This window comes from Haplochromis burtoni, unplaced genomic scaffold (genome assembly GCF_018398535.1).
Source record: "Haplochromis burtoni strain Fernald_Lab_line unplaced genomic scaffold, NCSU_Asbu1 Contig_586, whole genome shotgun sequence".
Taxonomy (NCBI): Eukaryota; Metazoa; Chordata; class Actinopteri; order Cichliformes; family Cichlidae; genus Haplochromis; species Haplochromis burtoni.
This window is the reverse complement of record NW_024582947.1, coordinates 229,006-246,499: the sequence shown is the minus strand read 5'-3', so window position 1 is coordinate 246,499 and position 17,494 is coordinate 229,006. Positions and strand designations below refer to the sequence as shown.

At 41.8% G+C, this 17,494-nt stretch overlaps 1 protein-coding gene across 1 annotated transcript in view; it reads left to right on the top strand.

Moving 5' to 3' along the window:
- The window catches only part of LOC102300388 (contactin-associated protein-like 2), a 76,053-nt gene that overhangs the window by 19,019 nt on the left and 39,540 nt on the right, over positions 1-17,494 (top strand). Inside the window, exons 2-9 of the mRNA XM_042214552.1 lie at positions 4,139-4,255; positions 7,297-7,490; positions 8,022-8,169; positions 10,223-10,426; positions 10,522-10,706; positions 12,512-12,655; positions 16,743-17,001; positions 17,184-17,333. Of these exons, the coding sequence (XP_042070486.1) occupies positions 4,139-4,255; positions 7,297-7,490; positions 8,022-8,169; positions 10,223-10,426; positions 10,522-10,706; positions 12,512-12,655; positions 16,743-17,001; positions 17,184-17,333 (1,401 nt within the window). The remainder of the gene's footprint in view (positions 1-4,138; positions 4,256-7,296; positions 7,491-8,021; positions 8,170-10,222; positions 10,427-10,521; positions 10,707-12,511; positions 12,656-16,742; positions 17,002-17,183; positions 17,334-17,494) is intronic.

Sequence of the window (17,494 nt, the reverse complement as noted above, 5' to 3'; positions counted from 1 at the left end):
GCCGGTTTAAACTACAGCCAGCTGAAGGCCATGGTGCCGGATGTTACGAAACCATAGCACCTGATCATTTAAGAAGTAAGTTGATATCATAATTTAAGATCGCAAGAATATTAAATTAATGGCAGGACTTCTTTTGCAGCGTGTTTTTCTTTGTAGGAGATGGTGTGAGGGGTTCTTAAAAAACAGGTGCATGGTTTTTGGAGAAGTAATATATTACATTTTTTTTTTTTTTATTGAAGTAAACTCCAGAAAGACATCTCAATAAATAGCGGGGGGGGCGGGGGGAGGGGCGGAGGGGAAAAAAAAGATCAATTGGAGAAAAAGAGTCTAACTTAACATCAATGGTACTAAGAGTAGCTGTAGATAATATTACATCTGTGGGATGATTACTGGTAATTTTTTCTCTAATGATAAAAATTTTATTTGTGAAGAAGTTCATGAAGTCATTACTAGTTAACGTTAAAGGGATGGTTGGCTCAAAGAGCTCTGACTTTTGTCAGCCTGGCTACAGGCTGAAGAGAAACCTGGGGTTGTTCTTATTTTCTTCAATCAGTGATGAATAGTAAGATGTTCTGGCTTTGCGGAGGGCTTTCTTATAAAGCAGCAAACTATTTCTCAAGGCTAAATGATGATCCTCTAAATTTGTGACACGCCATTTCCTCTCCAGATTACGAGTCATCTGCTTTAGGGTACGTGTTTGAGAATTATACCACGGAGTCAGGTACTTCTGATTAGAGACCTTAGTTTTCACAGGAGCTACAGTATCCAGAGTCGTACGTAGTGAGGAGGTGAAATTATTAACAAGATAATCGACCTCTGTTGGGAGTAGCGTTCAGATAGCTGCTCTGCTCTGTGTTGGTACAGGGCATTGAAGATGATAACAGTGGGTGGATTATATTCTTAAACTTAGTTACAGCACTTTCAGAAAGACATCTACTTTGATAAAGTCTACTCTCACCGCTGTGTAATCAATTATTGTAAATGTAAATGTTATCAGGAAATGATCAGACAGCAGAGGGTTTTCAGGAAACACTGTTAAATGTTCAGTTTCTATGCCATATGTTAAAACAAGATCTAGAGTGTGATTAAAGTGGTGGGTGGGTTCTTTTACATTTTGAGAGAAGACCAATTGAGTCTAATAACAGATTAAATGCCATGTTGAGGCTGTCATTTTTAGCATCTACATGGATGTTAAAATCACCCACAATAATTATTTTATCTGAGCTCAGAACTAAATTAGATATAAAGTCTGAGAAATCAGACTTTATATCTATCTTGATAACAGTGCAAATGTTTGCAATATAAGAAATAAATGAAAAATGTAAACATCTATGTTTAGTGAACTTTGCAGTGTTGCTCTGTGGTGCAGCTACGACACTGTAGCAAAGTTTACACACTGTCTACTTGATCCACGTCTGACTCCGAACCCATAATGTTTCCACACCACTGAAGGTTTTTACCTCTCTTTTCAACCAACAGCAGTCACTCTCCTCTCCAAATAACTTCTGCTTAGCTTTCCGAGCTTCCCTCGGGTCCTCTTAATCAGCGGTCCCCAACCCCCGGGCCTCGGACCGGTACTAGTTTTATTTTGTTGTATTTATCCGCGACACCTTAAAGGCCGGTCCATGAAAATATTGTCGGGCATAAACCGGTCCGTGGCGCAAAAAAGGTTGGGGACCGCTGCTCTTAATTGTTGTGACACATGTTCGAAATGCAGAGAGGTGCGCTCGATTTGCCACACGGAGCAGCGCGAGAGTAAAGCACGAGGGAGGGGCTAATAATCGGCTCAGTCATTTTTAATGATCGTTGAAAGCCCAGATCTAATCGTGATTAAAATTCGATAATTGAGCAGCCCTAAACTGCAGGCTGGTCAGCTTCCAGAAGCAGCAGCGCTGTTATCACACGGGAAACTAAATTAGAGCCTAGATCAACTCTGCACCACTCAGTTTATTTTTCGATGTGATTAAAAAAGCAGTTAGACTGGATTTGTAGGAATATCATCATTGTGGTTTTGCAGCAGGAGCTCAGACGTACTGCTGTCAGAAAGATCAGGAGGAGACGCTGATTTCAGGTCGTCTGCTGACGACGTCGTGTTTGTCTCGTTCCTTTATGCTGCTGAATGCATGCGAGGCTTGTTTTGTAATGCATATGAGCAAGCTCATCACTATGCTCAGCACCTGCCTCCCTCTTTCTCCCACACACACACACACACACACACACACACACACACACACACACACACACACACACACACACACACAGCTCTGAACTGTTCCTGGTGCGTGTGTGTGTTCACATCATTTCCTGTGGGATTGATAAAGTGTTTTTTGATGTGTGAGCTTCGGTCTCTGCGTTTCAGACACGCGTTCTACATCAGTTATGTTGCTGTGCTGAGTGTTTCTGCTCTCTTCCTCTGATAGCAGATAGTGTGTAGTTTCAGCAGATGTTATCACTGGAACTCTAAACTCTCTAAACTCTAATCAGATCAGCTCAGACGCAGTCATTAAACATCTTTTTGTTGTTACCGTGTCATCACACCCAGCTTCATCAGTTTCCATCCAAATGTTCACAGAGCTGAGATCAGCAGCATCAGCCTCACACTCCTCCTAACCTCCCAGTGTCAGTTATACAGATGAGTTAATGTCGGTGATGTCGTGTTAACCTTGGCTTGAACAAACGAGTGGGTTCAGTCAGCTTTCAATTGTTTGATAAACAGACAAGAACATTGGTTGTTTGTACAAGTGGAACAAAATGTCCAAATGATGGATTTTGGTGTTTGTCTGCTGGGTAGGGCTGCCACAAACGATTATTTTGATAGTCGACTAGTCACCGATTATTTATGCGATTAGTCGACTAATCAGATCATCATCCACTGGACGTAAAACTACAGCTTATTGCACCAGCAGCATCTGCTCTTATATAACTATCATTAGCTTACAGCTTTAAGTGTTTAAGGTAGTGCTAACTAAAAATAAAGACAAGATGATAGTTTATTCAATTTTAATGAAATTTGCAGATTGTTTCGGTGAAGTTTAATAAACTCCTTGCTATCTAAAATATAACAGGACACCGGAGTATATTCTCCAGCATCTCACACTTCTGATAATCAGCTGTCTGCTTGACGTTTATTCAGCTGTGTAAAAACTATAACTTTAATCTCAGCCAAACCGATTTACTCAGGAACAAATAAAATACTAAAAAAAAAAAAAGCCAAACAACAACATTTTTAATTTATCTAAGTGACTCATATATATTTAACCTGAGTAGCGAAAGACGGCGGTGGGTTTGAAAACAATTTGCCGGGAGTCCGGTGTTCTCACGGCGCTAGTGACCTAGCCCCCGGCTAGCTATCGAGCTAGTGGGTAACAGACGTCTCCGAAAACGTCGGAGCGCTTTTGAAAATATGTGGTGTCCTGATAAACTGAGCCGATATTTGAGGTTTACACAGCTACATTCTCGCCTGAAAATATGTTAAACGTTTATTTTGTGACCCAGAAAGAATAATAAGAGTAATATTAAAACTAACTAGCTGACCGCCATTGTTGGAAACTGAGCTGGGCCGCGCTATGAATTCTGGGACACAGCTGCTTCTTCTTCTTCGGGGTTTAACGGCAGCTGGCATCCTTGTACATGCAGTGCTGCCATCTTCTGTTTCAGTCCGTTATTACACTCTTAAATCCTGCTACTTATTCCTGCGTCTTTTGTCGATCTTACAAAGCTTCAAACGACCGTCGACTATTAAATCAGTCGTCGACGATTTTGATAGTCGACGTAATCGTGACTAGTCGACTAATCGTGGCAGCCCTACTCTGGCGATTACACATCAATTCAGGTTCTATTGGTGTCACAGCAATATGTCTAACCAATTGTTAACACACATGAAAGCCATTATGTGGAGTATGAATATTACCATAAAACGCAATGAGCAGCTGCAACGGACTGCAGTAGTTCGTGCTGCTGTTTCCTGTCGACCACACAGTCCTGGCAGGTCTTTTTGCTTTGGACTAAATTCAGCAGCTAATGTTCTCACTATAAGACTGTGACCTGCTGCTATGGTGAGCATGTAGAAGTGCAGCACACTGTAAAACGTTGGCCTGTTGGTAGCATTGAAGGAAACATCTGTGGGCTTCTGTTTCAGGTTCAGGGAAGTGTGAGGACAGCTTGGCCACTCCTCTTCCTTACAGCTCCTTCACCGGGTCGTCTCTATACAGCCGAGGAAACGGAGCCGGTTATGCCAAACTCAGCCGGAAACAAGGTATGCCTCGGGAATCTTGAGGATGAGGTTGTTTGTATTTCTGGGTTGTGGAGGGGTTAATATTAAACCAGTTTCTGGGTCCATTCATGGCTGCATTTCCACAGCTTTGGTGTTAAATGTCGGCTTCTGTTAAGGCTGTAGCTCACAGTGCCGACATGTATTAGTTGTATAATTGTGACTAAATAATTATGTCAAAGAAGAAAGTGGTTTGCAGACTCCTGCTGAAATGCAGCTCGGCCCCTCAGCTGAACATGTTTATTGAACTTTGACTTGGACTCAACATCAACATAAAGTGTTGATCTCATAAACTAACACTGAACACTGAACAAGCTTTTCTAATGCTCAGTAACGTCTCAGGTATCAATGTTTTTCTTTTTTATGTGACTGTAAACATAACCATGATTCGTGGGTTTACTGGTTCCCATGTGAAGTTTTACCTCACCTGATTATTAGAGGTGGGAATCACCATACATCCCACGATACGATATTATCACAATACTTAACGCACGATACGATATTATTGCAATTTTTAAAAATATTTTGCGATATTCAGATTCTGTACATAAAGGTAAACTTTATCAATATTCATTTTATCTAATATCAAAGTCTCACACTCAGTCTTTCTCTCATTTCAGTTTTATTGTTGACAAACTGAACGGTTTGTATTACAGTCTAGTCCAACTTAACTGAATGCAACCATCTGGTACAATTACAGCTATTCTGAACTATGCAATATGAAAACTATGCAGCCCCTTCAGCAACTGAAGAATTTGAAAGTAAATTAAAACAAAATATAATTTTACATTAAATAAAAAAGTTTTAAACTTAATTAAAATAAAACATGTCTTAAATTAAAATAAGTAAACTGTCATGTTTATTGCTGCCAAAAACAAGTTAAACACATTTGGACAGTGTCAGGATTCTTGCTCAGAAAAAGGATCAACATGCTCTGAAGTCAGAGCACAAAAACCTTTTTTGTAACAAAATATCGATTTCTGCTGTCCCTGTATCGATACATTATTAGCAAACAAAATATCACGATGCTACACAGTATCGATTTTTTCCCCCACCCCTATTATAAACATCTGTGCCTACATATTACAGTGGGGCAAAAAAGTATTTAGTCAGCCACCGATTGTGCAAGTTCCCCCACTTAAAATGATGACAGAGGTCAGTAATTTGCACCAGAGGTACACTTCAACTGTGAGAGACAGAATGTGAAAAAAAAATCCATGAATCCACATGGTAGGATTTGTAAAGAATTTATTCGTAAATCAGGGTGGAAAATAAGTATTTGGTCACCTCAAACAAGGAAAATCTCTGGCTCTCACAGACCTGTAACGTCTTCTGTAAGAAGCTTTTCTGTCCCCCACTCGTTACCTGTATGAATGGCACCTGTTTGAACTCATCATCTGTATAAAAGACACCTGTCCACAGCCTCAAACAGTCAGACTCCAAACTCCGCCATGGCCAAGACCAAAGAGCTTTCGAAGGACACCAGGAAAAGTATTGTAGACCTGCACCAGACTGGGAAGAGTGAATCTACAATAGGCAAGCAGCTTGGTGTGAAAAAATCAACTGTGGGAGCAATCATCAGAAAATGGAAGACATACAAGACCACTGATAATCTCCCTCGATCTGGGGCTCCACGCAAGATCTCATCCCGTGGGGTCAAAATGATCATGAGAACGGTGAGCAAAGATCCCAGAACCACACGGGGGGACCTGGTGAATGACCTGCAGAGAGCTGGGACCAAAGTAACAAAGGTCACCATCAGTAACACACTACAACGGCAGGGAATCAAATCCCGCAGTGCCAGACGTGTTCCGCTGCTGAAGCCAGTGCATGTCCAGGCCCGTCTGAAGTTTGCCAGAGAGCACATGGATGATACAGCAGAGGATTGGGAGAATGTCATGTGGTCAGATGAAACCAAAGTAGAACTTTTTGGTATAAACTCAACTCGTCGTGTTTGGAGGAAGAAGAATACTGAGTTGCATCCCAAGAACACCATACCTACTGTGAAGCATGGGGGTGGAAACATCATGCTATGGGGCTGTTTTTCTGCCAAGGGGACAGGACGACTGATCCGTGTTAAGGACAGAATGAATGGGGCCATGTATCGTGAGATTTTGAGCCAAAACCTCCTTCCATCAGTGAGAACTTTGAAGATGAAACGAGGCTGGGTCTTCCAACATGACAATGATCCAAAACACACCGCCCGGGCAACAAAGGAGTGGCTCCGTAAGAAGCATTTGAAAGTCCTGGAGTGGCCTAGCCAGTCTCCAGACCTCAACCCCATAGAAAATCTGTGGCGGGAGTTGAAAGTCCGTGTTGCTCGGCGACAGCCCCAAAACATCACTGCTCTCGAGAAGATCTGCATGGAGGAATGGGCCAAAATACCAGCTACTGTGTGTGCAAACCTGGTAAAGACCTATAGTAAACGTTTGACCTCTGTTATTGCCAACAAAGGTTATGTTACAAAGTATTGAGTTGTATTTTTGTTATTGACCAAATACTTATTTTCCACCCTGATTTACCAATAAATTCTTTACAAATCCTACCATGTGGATTCATGGATTTTTTTTTCACATTCTGTCTCTCACAGTTGAAGTGTACCTCTGGTGCAAATTACTGACCTCTGTCATCATTTTAGGTGGGGGAACTTGCACAATCGGTGGCTGACTAAATACTTTTTTGCCCCACTGTAAATGTTAACAGTATAAAATAATAATGACCATTTAATTTAAGAGATGATTAGATTAGATGTAAATGAGAATTGATATATTTATTCTTTAGGCTGTAAATACATCATCTGTGGGCATTTTGTCACTGTTTTTAAAAATCACATTTGGCATGTGAGTTCATGTGTGCAGTGTTTTTGGCTTAAAGTTCGTGTGGGCAAAGCCTCAGAATAATTCTCCAGATAAAGTAGTGCAGACACTGAAGACGATTAGGCTCTAAATGTCGTTATTTCTTCATCTACTCACTTTTTTCTCTGACATCTTTAACCCTTCTCAAACTTACAACATCCCAAAATCTAGGTTCTGGAGGGTGGTCGCCATTGGATACAGACCGTTACCCGTGGCTACAAGTAGACCTTGGTTCTAAGAAGCAGGTGCTTGCCATAGCAACACAGGGTTGTTATAGTAGCTCTGATTGGACCACAAAGTATCGGCTACTTTACAGTGACACACAGAAAAACTGGAGACCTTATCTACAGGATGGAAACATTTGGGTAAGGAAATCAATCGGACCGACTTATCGACACAAATATCATTTCAAGTCGACGCTGATGTTAAAATATTCCACCTGTCAGGGTTTAGGAAGACTAAACCCTGACAGGTGGAATATTTTAAATTTAGATCTGTGGCACGGTGCTATTACTGAAACTATTACTCCTCTTCCTTCAAGTCTTCTTCTTTTGCTCCTCGTTCTCACACTGTAACATAAGCCTGTGTTTAATGTTGCAGTGTGAGTCAGTTTCACAGGTGTGGACCTGTGGTGTGTATTTGCTCCGTTTAGAGTCTCGAGTATTCATGGATTAATGGGTAATAACCATGTTATTATCAGGACAAAACCTCCGATTTGACTTCTGGTTTTTTTTTATGTAACACCAAATCACATCAACAGCTCCCTGAAGGTGTTTTTCACTTTTCTAATTAACCAATGAAAAAAAACATGTGGTTTAATGTTATTTGATTCATTTTCTAATGAATAAAAACTACATTTAGATCTGATTTTCTCTTTAAAACAAATGTTGTTTCAGACATTTGAAGGGAATGTGAACAGCGAGGGTGTAGTTCGCCACGAGCTGCAGTATGCCATCCTGGCTCGCTACATCCGTTTCATCCCAGTGGACTGGAGCAGGGCGGGTCGCGTCGGGGTGCGCCTGGAGCTGTATGGCTGCTCATACTGTAAGTGCAAGCTGAAGATACCTGATTGAAACACCATGCATGTGATGTGGATGTAGATTTACAGTACATGACCTGTGGGCACCTGCGTCTGGCCACTACAGGACAGGCAGTTCTTGAAAACTGGAAAGTACAAGTTCATCCTTTGTTGGACAAATATACACTTCTTGCAGTTGTGCCTCTGTACAGCACGACAGTGGATTTAAAACCCAATGAGGATTTTAATACCTGGATGAAAATCCTTTGCAGGAGTCAGACTGCATGGACATCGCTGTGGACCAAAGATGTTCTGGTGCTGCTGTGCACCACACAGTTTGCCAAGTTTTTGCGTCTGTCTGAACTATTTAGATCTTTTGCACCGCACACAAAGGCTAAAATAAACTGAACGTTTGGTACCAAAATAGACGATATAGACAAGTCAGTGAAACGCAGTCAGATTAACAGGTAGCAGCAGAAAGCTTGTTTAAACAGAAAGGTTTTTACTGCTTTTTAAAAGAATCACCAGCCGTGGTGGTAGACGGTCCTCGTTACTCTGCAGCCGTGTTCAGGGAACAACCAACAAACTCTGTGAGCGCAGACAACCAGCAGCAGCGTGTAAGACGCTGGGATAAATAATCTGGGGCCATTTAGTGCTCTGTATGTTAAAACGAGAATTTTTAACTAATTCTAAAATCTATTAGAAGCCAATGTAAAGAATATAAAACAGGAGTAATGTGAGCATGTTTGCTGGAGCGTGTCAGTAGTCTGGCTGCTGCATTTTGTTTGTCTTGGAAGCAGAAAGAGACGATTTGCAGATCGTTACATGAAGGAACCTTTAAATACAAGCGCGTCCATGCTCACAGGTGTACACACCGGTGCTCACACACTTTCTCCCCTTTCTTTTCCCCAGTCAAGTCTGTCCCGTATTTAGCAGATGAAAATAAAATAAAATAAACAATAAAAGGTGAATCAAATGGACCATTATGGCAAGGCTGGGATGGTCCATTTGGTAAAGTAAATCCGTTGGGCATCTTTCTTCACCTTTAGACAATAATTCTGATGCAAAAGAGCCAAACGGGACATACGGGAAAAAAAAGAGAGGATTTGTCCAAGCTGGTAAACAGATTTTACATGTGGGTTAAGGCCCAAAGAAGAATCCAGGTTTATTTCGAATGTTTGGCTCAGCAGGAGGACAGAAAAGCAGAATGTAGTTGAGGAGGAGCTATGATCATGGTCTCGGCCTTGTTCATGTTTAAAACAAGGATATTTCTATACAAAACAATGTCACATGTACAGATGTGTGATCTAAAAACACGAGGACTTACATGTTAGCTTTAATCTTCTGGTTTGACAGCAGTCCTTCCCTTTAAATCTAAGCTCTCTTCTTCCTCTCCTGTCTTTCTCATCTTTCTCCATCTCTGAGTGAAGTTCACTCTCTTTCTTTTCTTTCCATGTGAGATGCAGCAGTTGGACTTTCAGCTGCAAACTGTCGTTCTAACTGCAGATTGTAGATAATTAAGTTTAGGATTGTTTTGGATCTCTCAGTCATGCAAGTGTAGCTGAGAGTAAGTTGATGTAAGAGGCTTTGCTCATCAGATCAGCTTCTCAGGCCACAAATGATGATTGCATGCTACTGGCACATTACGCTCAGCTGCAAAGTCTGTGCAGTAACAGGTTCTGTGACACATAACAAGCTCACACTGCAAGCAGAAAACCATCTCTGTGCAGAAGAAGTTGCACTTGGTGGAAAGTGTCCCCAGTACATTTGTTAAGGGCGAGATTTAGAGCGACTGAAAGTCGCAGGAAAAGATCTTTCCTGAAAGCTGCTGATGGCTGAGAATGCAGCCGGACGTCTGCTAATATGTTCCTATAGTTACAAATCTGTCTGCTAGCAAATGTATGTCGTTGTGTTACAAAGTCTGAGGGCCAGCAGAATACAACACCTTTGTATTCCTATCGCTGATGTCTATGTATTGATGAAAGTCACAAATACACTATATTTTGAATTATATGTTAGTGTTTAACTTTCATTTAATACGTTTCAATGAGTTCATACTTTTGCTTTTGCATCTTTCAGGGGCCGATGTGATTGGTTTCGATGGGCACGGGGTCATCTCCTACCGCTTCAGGAGTAAAAAGTTAAAAATTGTGAAGGACGTCATCGCTCTGAAGTTTCGCACCACAGCAGGAAACGGGGTGCTGCTTCACGGAGAGGGGCAGCAGGGGGACTACATTTCCCTCGAGCTTCACAGAGCGAGACTGCTGCTCAGCATCAACTTAGGTAGCTTTCTGATCTTCCTGGTGTTTGTATCAGAGCGAGTTCTGTTAAACTTTATTAACCACTAATTTCATGACTGATGTGATGTGTCTGTCCAGGCAGCAACCAGAACGGTTCTATTCAAGGTGACACGGCTGTGACCAGTGGAAGCTTGCTGGATGATGACCACTGGCACTCTGTTGTCATCGAGCGTTACCGCAGGAATGTCAATTTTACTTTAGACCGCCACACTCAGCAGTTCAGAACCAATGGAGAATTTGATCACCTGGACCTGGACTACGAGGTACACCCTCCACACGGCTCAGTGAATCATACATTTGACTTAAACTGTGAATGTGTGTGTTCTCATTTAGTAGGAACCTGTTTATTCATGTGTAATCACTTTGGTCTTAAATGTGCTATAGAAATAAAACGTGCTTCCAGCCATCCGCTCTCTTCTGCTTATCCTCGTCAGGGTTGTGGGGGTTTGGATCCTATGATGTACTTATTTAATGAACTGCTTGCTAGGTTCTAAGAATCCTCTCCAAAGTCTTAATTGAAGAGGAAAATATCTTCTTAGTTTGGATGTCACCTCGAAAGGAAGACACACAATGTTTGTTCACATATAAACCGTATTATTTGGAGGTAGTCTGACTTTCAGCTCCTCATCTCCAGCATGATTTAGGTTCTGCTGATGTTTATTGTTATATTAGGCATGCAGTGAAATCTGCTGCTTCCTTTTAATGACTTTAACTGAGGCTTCAGTGTTTAGAGGACACGTGTGCACAGGTACGCATATCTGCTGCTAATGTATGTCCTAGTTATCCATCAGCCCTGTCAGCCGGAGCACAGGTTCCATCGTTCAGTTATATTCAGGGCACTGTGCACAGTACACCATTAAGAGTAACTCTGCAGTCACTGCTTGAACAGATTGTTGGTGAAGCTGGAGGAAGAAACTTACCTTTGACAGGAAAAGTAAAGATTCTGGCAGAAATGAACCCACTCGTCATGTTTCACACACAGTTCCTGCTTTGGCACAGCAACAACACAACACTCTCATGATAAAGCTTTCACAAATAATTAGGTCACTTAGTTCAAATGCCTGGGGCTCAGTTATTTTGTGAAAGATCAGCTCAATATTTAAGATATTGTCTTTCAAAAGAATTTGACCACTTAATCATTTAGGCTACATAAATTCACATCACTTCATCGATTCAAAAACATTACTGAATGGCTGTTTGGGAGCTCAGGGCGCATTTAAAAATAGAATACTTTGTGGTGGACATCGTAGCGTGACCTCAGGATCACATCTAAGAGCTACTGACAGCCAACATTTGTGTTCATGTTTTTAAATCAGAATACTTGTTAAAATGAAGCGTTTTTGCCCTGTGTTTACTTTGTTTACTGGTCTTATTTACATTATTATCAAGTGTTTTTTGTTTGTTTCTTTGGTACTTCTGATACTCTAGTGTGAGAGTGAGACAGGTACAAAGTTGAGGCTGGAAGCAATAGAGGTAAGTGAGCTTAAATACCTGCTCGACCATCCAAGGACAGACGGTGCACACAAAGCATGAAGAAGAGTGTGCAGAGAGGCAGCGAGGGTCGAGACGAGTGTCTTTGTAACAGAAGGATTGCAGCAAGAGTGCAAGTGAACACAAAATGCAGTTTCTAAATGAAGGTGTTTCTTACTAAAAGAAATCCAAACCTGCATGACCCCACGTGACAAAGTGATTGCCCCTAAACCCAATGACTGGTTGGGCCACGCTTGTCAGCAACAACTGCAGTCAAGTCTTTGTTGTTTGTTTAACATGCAAAAAAATCTGAAGTCAGGAAGGAGGCAAACAGTTTGTAACAACACTGTACGGCGCTTATCTCACTGTGTATATTTGATACTTGTTGGAGTCCGTTTATTCCTGCTGGTGTTCCTACAGTTTACAACATCACTGCGGTTCATCTGTGTAACGCCTGAAATGTTCATTTACTCTTCACAGTTGAGTGAAGTGGTTGTTGTCTGCTGTTATTAGCAGACCTTAAAAAGTGAGTCGTTTGACTCTGTGTGGTTGCAGAGATGCAGTATCCCCCAGTGTTGCTTTGTGTTGTGTTCCTCAGATCAGCTTTGGAGGACTTCCTGTGTCTGTGAAGCCAACCTCAGGAGGCAAAGAGAACTTTGTTGGCTGCATGGAAGGAATTACCTACAACGGGGAAAACATCACTAGTCTGGTGCGCAGGAAGAAGGTTGACACCACCAGCTTTGTAAGAAGTGTCTTCTCTTTGAGTTTATGTGCCCAGCCTTGTGTAAATGTAGACTGGAGTGCTACTCGTACAATGATCTTAAAAACCCTTTTGCAGTTTTTCTGTTATTTGGCAGTTTGCATCTTTTCCTAAACTAAATATGTCATGGACACTCGTCTGTGGAGGAAAACTCTTCTTCAGCTTCAGTAACATGCCTCGATTCGTCGTGACCCAAACAGCTCTAAATGTACTTTTTAAACCATATATTACTGTTGTTTGTGTTAACCTCTGCCACACAATGTAAAATATTTTTCTTCTTTATTGGGATCTTCTTAAATAACAAAGTTAATTGAGTGGATTTAATTGTTTTTGCTGGAAGAGAATAAGTTGCTCCTGTGGATTTGTCCCAAACAGTCTCTAACCTGAACACTTTCGACCTGTCAGAACATTAAAAGGAGCTCCGGTAGTTTCTTCACTGTTGCTCAAACTCCTGAGCAGTGTTGGTCAAGTTACTTGAAAAAAGTAATCAGTAACTAATTACCGATTGCTCCCCCAAAAAAGTAATACCGTTACTTTACTGATTACTTATTTTTAAAAGTAATTAATTACTTAGTTACTTAGTTACTTTTTAAAAACACGATTTACAACCTGAAGAGGTGATAAAGCGATAGATCTTTCAGCCCAATTCTACTTTTTCTGCATAATCCATCATACAAAATGTAATCAAATGGAAAAGTCTCTTTTTAAAACTTGTTTTATTAGTTTTAATCTTTTAACTTTATGCATCAAGCAAACATTTAATTATATGCAACATTCTCTGACTGGAAGAAATTAGTTTAACATTTAAACCTATTTTCTGCACATTCCAGCACATAAAATAAATTTTTTGTGTTTACACTCAGTCTTTCAAATAGATGCAAGTAAAACACAGCAGAAAATAAATAAAGTCAAAGACTCAGCGGTCCTGTTGCTCTATTTTCACCTGTAAAGCAGGAGTGGGGTAGGCGGAGGTTTACCCTGGTGCAGGTGTGCCGCGGTCAGTGGAAGAATCCGCGAGTTTCTCTGTGAGTTTCCCATTACGTCGTAGCTACTCGGTGCTTGTTGGAAGTTTAGGGGTTTTTTTCGCTGTAAAAAGAAGTTTTCTTCCCACGCACAGCGGACACTAATGTTTTTGTCACTTTTTATGGAATCAAACTCAAAGTAAGGTCAGTACTTCCACGCTTTAAACGCTGCACGCTCATACTCTCTCTGCACTCGATATGTGATCCATTGTTGATCTGCACACAGCTGTTGTCACGAACGTCGCACTCGCTTACGTCACTGTCATGAGACATTCTCGCAAAAAAATCACGGTTTTAGTAACGCAGTAACGCAGCGTTCCTACGGGAAAGTAACGGTAATCTAATTACCGTTTTTGCAATAGTAATCCCTTACTTTACTTGTTACTTGAAAAAAGTAATCAGATTACAGTAACGCCCATCTCTGCTCCTGAGCAGATTAGTGGCCCGTAACACTGATGCCTGTGAGGTTGCCTCTGCTGTAGTCATTGGCTACTGTGGCTGTTCTGCAGCAGTGATTTAGGGCATTCTCACACCTGTAGACCAGTTTACTGTGGTCTCAATCAGCTGTAGTTTTGCCCCATGATTTGGTTTCTTTGCACACAGAGAAAATTCCAGGTGAACCAGTGCAAGTGCATCACTACAAACCATGTGATAGATGTATCTGGGCAGGATCAATAAATACAGCAAGAAGGTGCTGTGTTTTGGAGCATTAGAGACCAGGGAGAATATTTGTTGATTTCACTGCTGGTTGCTGGCCTGTGTAGACCTTTGCACGTCTGTAGTACGTTGCTACTTCCCAGAATTCAAAGCGTGCATTGCTAGAGGAAGCTTTTGAGCTCAGTTTTGAAATGTACACTGGGTCACATTTCTACCATAAAGGAACCACCACAACAACCACACTGAGACTGTTTGAAGGAGGTGGTCTTGGTGCAGTTCTTTTGGTCCGCGCCCAAGTGCAATTACTGTGCTCAGGTCTACACAAACGAACCTCACTAAGAGGAAGACAAACCAGAGTTTGATTCTTTGAAAGAACCAGAATCTTCTTTCTTCATTCTTCTGGTCACTACTCAGAACATAAAGTACAGCAGAGTCCAAGACCACCAGAGACAAGTGTGACTTATTGCCAGCAAAACAAAACAATGTCTCTTCACTGCTGTGCAAGGACTGAATGGCCTTTAGCAATGGGCCAGACATCCCATAGTCCTCCCCACACAGGAGGCATGGGGTTGCCAGTCTTCTCCGAACACTCTGCCAAAACTCTGTCTTGAAATCAAAAGTGATGAGCTTTGTGTTAGTACTCTTACCATATCACTGCATATTCAGTGCCCATGCATGCTTTTGAGCTATGAGCGTAGTCGTTGCCAAATGAAGTGGTCTGATTGGTCACAGCTGTTTTTTGACAAATCTAGTGTGGTTCAAAATAATGAATTCTAGATTGGTCCAATGAAATGACACGGTCAGTGTGAACAGCTGCATTCAAAACAGTTTCATTTATATAGCACCAAATCACAACACAACCCTACAACAATACAGAGGAAACAGAGAAAACCTCAACAACTCTATGAGCAAGTGCTCTGGTGACAGTGGGAAGGAAAAACTCCCTTTTAAGAGGAAGAAACCTCCAGTGCAGCTGCTTTTAATACCAGCATGCTCCAGTCACTGTTATACAGTATTATGGTCAACAGTATCAAGTGCTCTTCAAAGTAAAACACTTCCTGTACAATAAAATAAATAATTACCATTAACTGTTTGAACACATTTTCTACACATTCACTGCAGTAATGAGAAGGAGAGCATGTTTTAGTGTTTCCTGCATGTCCAAGAAGTAACACGTAAAGGATCAATAAATCACAACATCCTCCCAGCTGATTAACAGCTGTTCATCCGTGTCCAGCTGCTTCAGTGCGTTTACTCATCTCGAGTGGATGCAGTAACTGAGCAGGTCTGTGCAGCAAGCTTTAAACTGTGAACAATGCAGGAACAGCTGTGTCCGAGGAAATGCGTTTGTCTGGGCGAGTTATTCTCTCCAACCAGGACAACATCGCCCACGTTCATCACACTGGGTGTTTTTACTGGTAAAAACCACCGACCTTCTGGTTAGTGGCCGACCTGCTCTGCCACCTGAGCTACAGCTACCTCCAAGTGCTCACAACTCTGGAACTGTGCAAAGAGGACAGAGGCCTCAATATCGCCTCTACTTCTGTCAGTATACTAGTGAGCTCCTCAAAGTTCAGCGAAGCCCTCCCAGGACACTCCTTAGATTTGTTTTCACAGAGTTCTCAGGCTTTTCCCAGAAGCCACCCCACCGAGCTGCTCGCTCAACAATAAACTGAAGAACGTCTCTGATGGTCTGCTCTTTCAAATGTCATGAACAAGCCTACATAACCTTCGTCTTGCAATAAATCTCTTTACTTTACAGTTCTAAATAAACCACCCCAGTGATGGTGCATTGAACAGTGCAGTGTAATCACAGGCTGCCAGTTAACCACAGTGAATCTGTGATTCTTTGGCAGCATCCATGGGTGTTGCTATCTGAAACTAAAACCAGAATACCGTAGCCTCCCACACTAAGACTGTGGTTGTCCTCTAAGAATGGATTTTGAATCTCTCCTTCCTCAGGTGGCACATTTCTTGTCTGAAACTTGTCTGACTCGTTAGAGCTAATTTTGATTGCCGGTTCTTTTTTCCACTCCATAGTAACCACTGTGTTTTTAGCTCAGATGTTCAAACTGAGTGGACGTCTGTGAATAGACTGGCTTTTAGTAACGTATTCACTGTGAAAATGTCCGAAATGTAAAAAACAGACATGCACGTGGATCCGCTCAACATTTGATGACGTTCATGTTACTCAGACCTGCGCTGGCCCTAGAGGACTCGCAGAAGTGGAAATTATAGCATCAAGTCTTTATTCCACACACTCTGAGCACCTAAACTGCCTGACAACCGTTTTCAATTTAGAATCGCCAAATAAAATGAAGTTTCAAAATAAAAGTCTGTTAGGTACTGTCTCCATAAATCTCTTTATCGGTTTCTTTCTTCCACTGTAGCGTAACCTGACATTTTCCTGCTCCGAATCCAACACCTCCCCAGTTTTCTTCAACTCCACATCCTTCCTGCGGCTGCCGGGTCAGACTGACAGCGACACCCTGTCAGTCAGTCTGTCTTTCAGGACGTGGAATCCCAACGGCCTTCTGATGTTCACCGCCCTGGCGGATGGCTGGGTGGAGCTGGGCCTGACGGAGGGAAAAATCACCGTCTATATGAATGTGACACAGAAGAAGAACACACGCATAGACATTTCATCAAGTGAGCTCAGCTCGTTGGTTTTCGGTTGTTTAATTATTATCTCGAGGTCCTTTTTGGTCTCTTTGTCTTCACTTCGATCGCTGTTGTGTTTTCCTGTTAAACTTTCAATTTATTTATTTATATAGCGCCAAATCACAACAAAAGTCGCCTCAAGGCTTTTCTGCATGTGTTTTTCCTCATAGGTTCAGGTCTGAATGATGGACAGTGGCATAGTGTCCACCTGAATGCACTGGAAAACTATGCAATGCTGACAGTTGATGGAGATGAGGCCTCCACAGTTAGAACAGCTATCCCCATCCAGATCCAGACTGGAGGAACATATTACTTTGGAGGTGTGTTAAGTCAAATTGTTGAATGTTGTCATTGTGTTTCTTAAATTTGTAAAGTTTTAGTTCAAGCAGTAGCAAAGAGATCCCTGTGATCCTGAGCACCTCTGCAGCCTCTCTGTGCTGGGGGAGGTTTTATTGTAGACACATCCTCTCTGACAGATCTG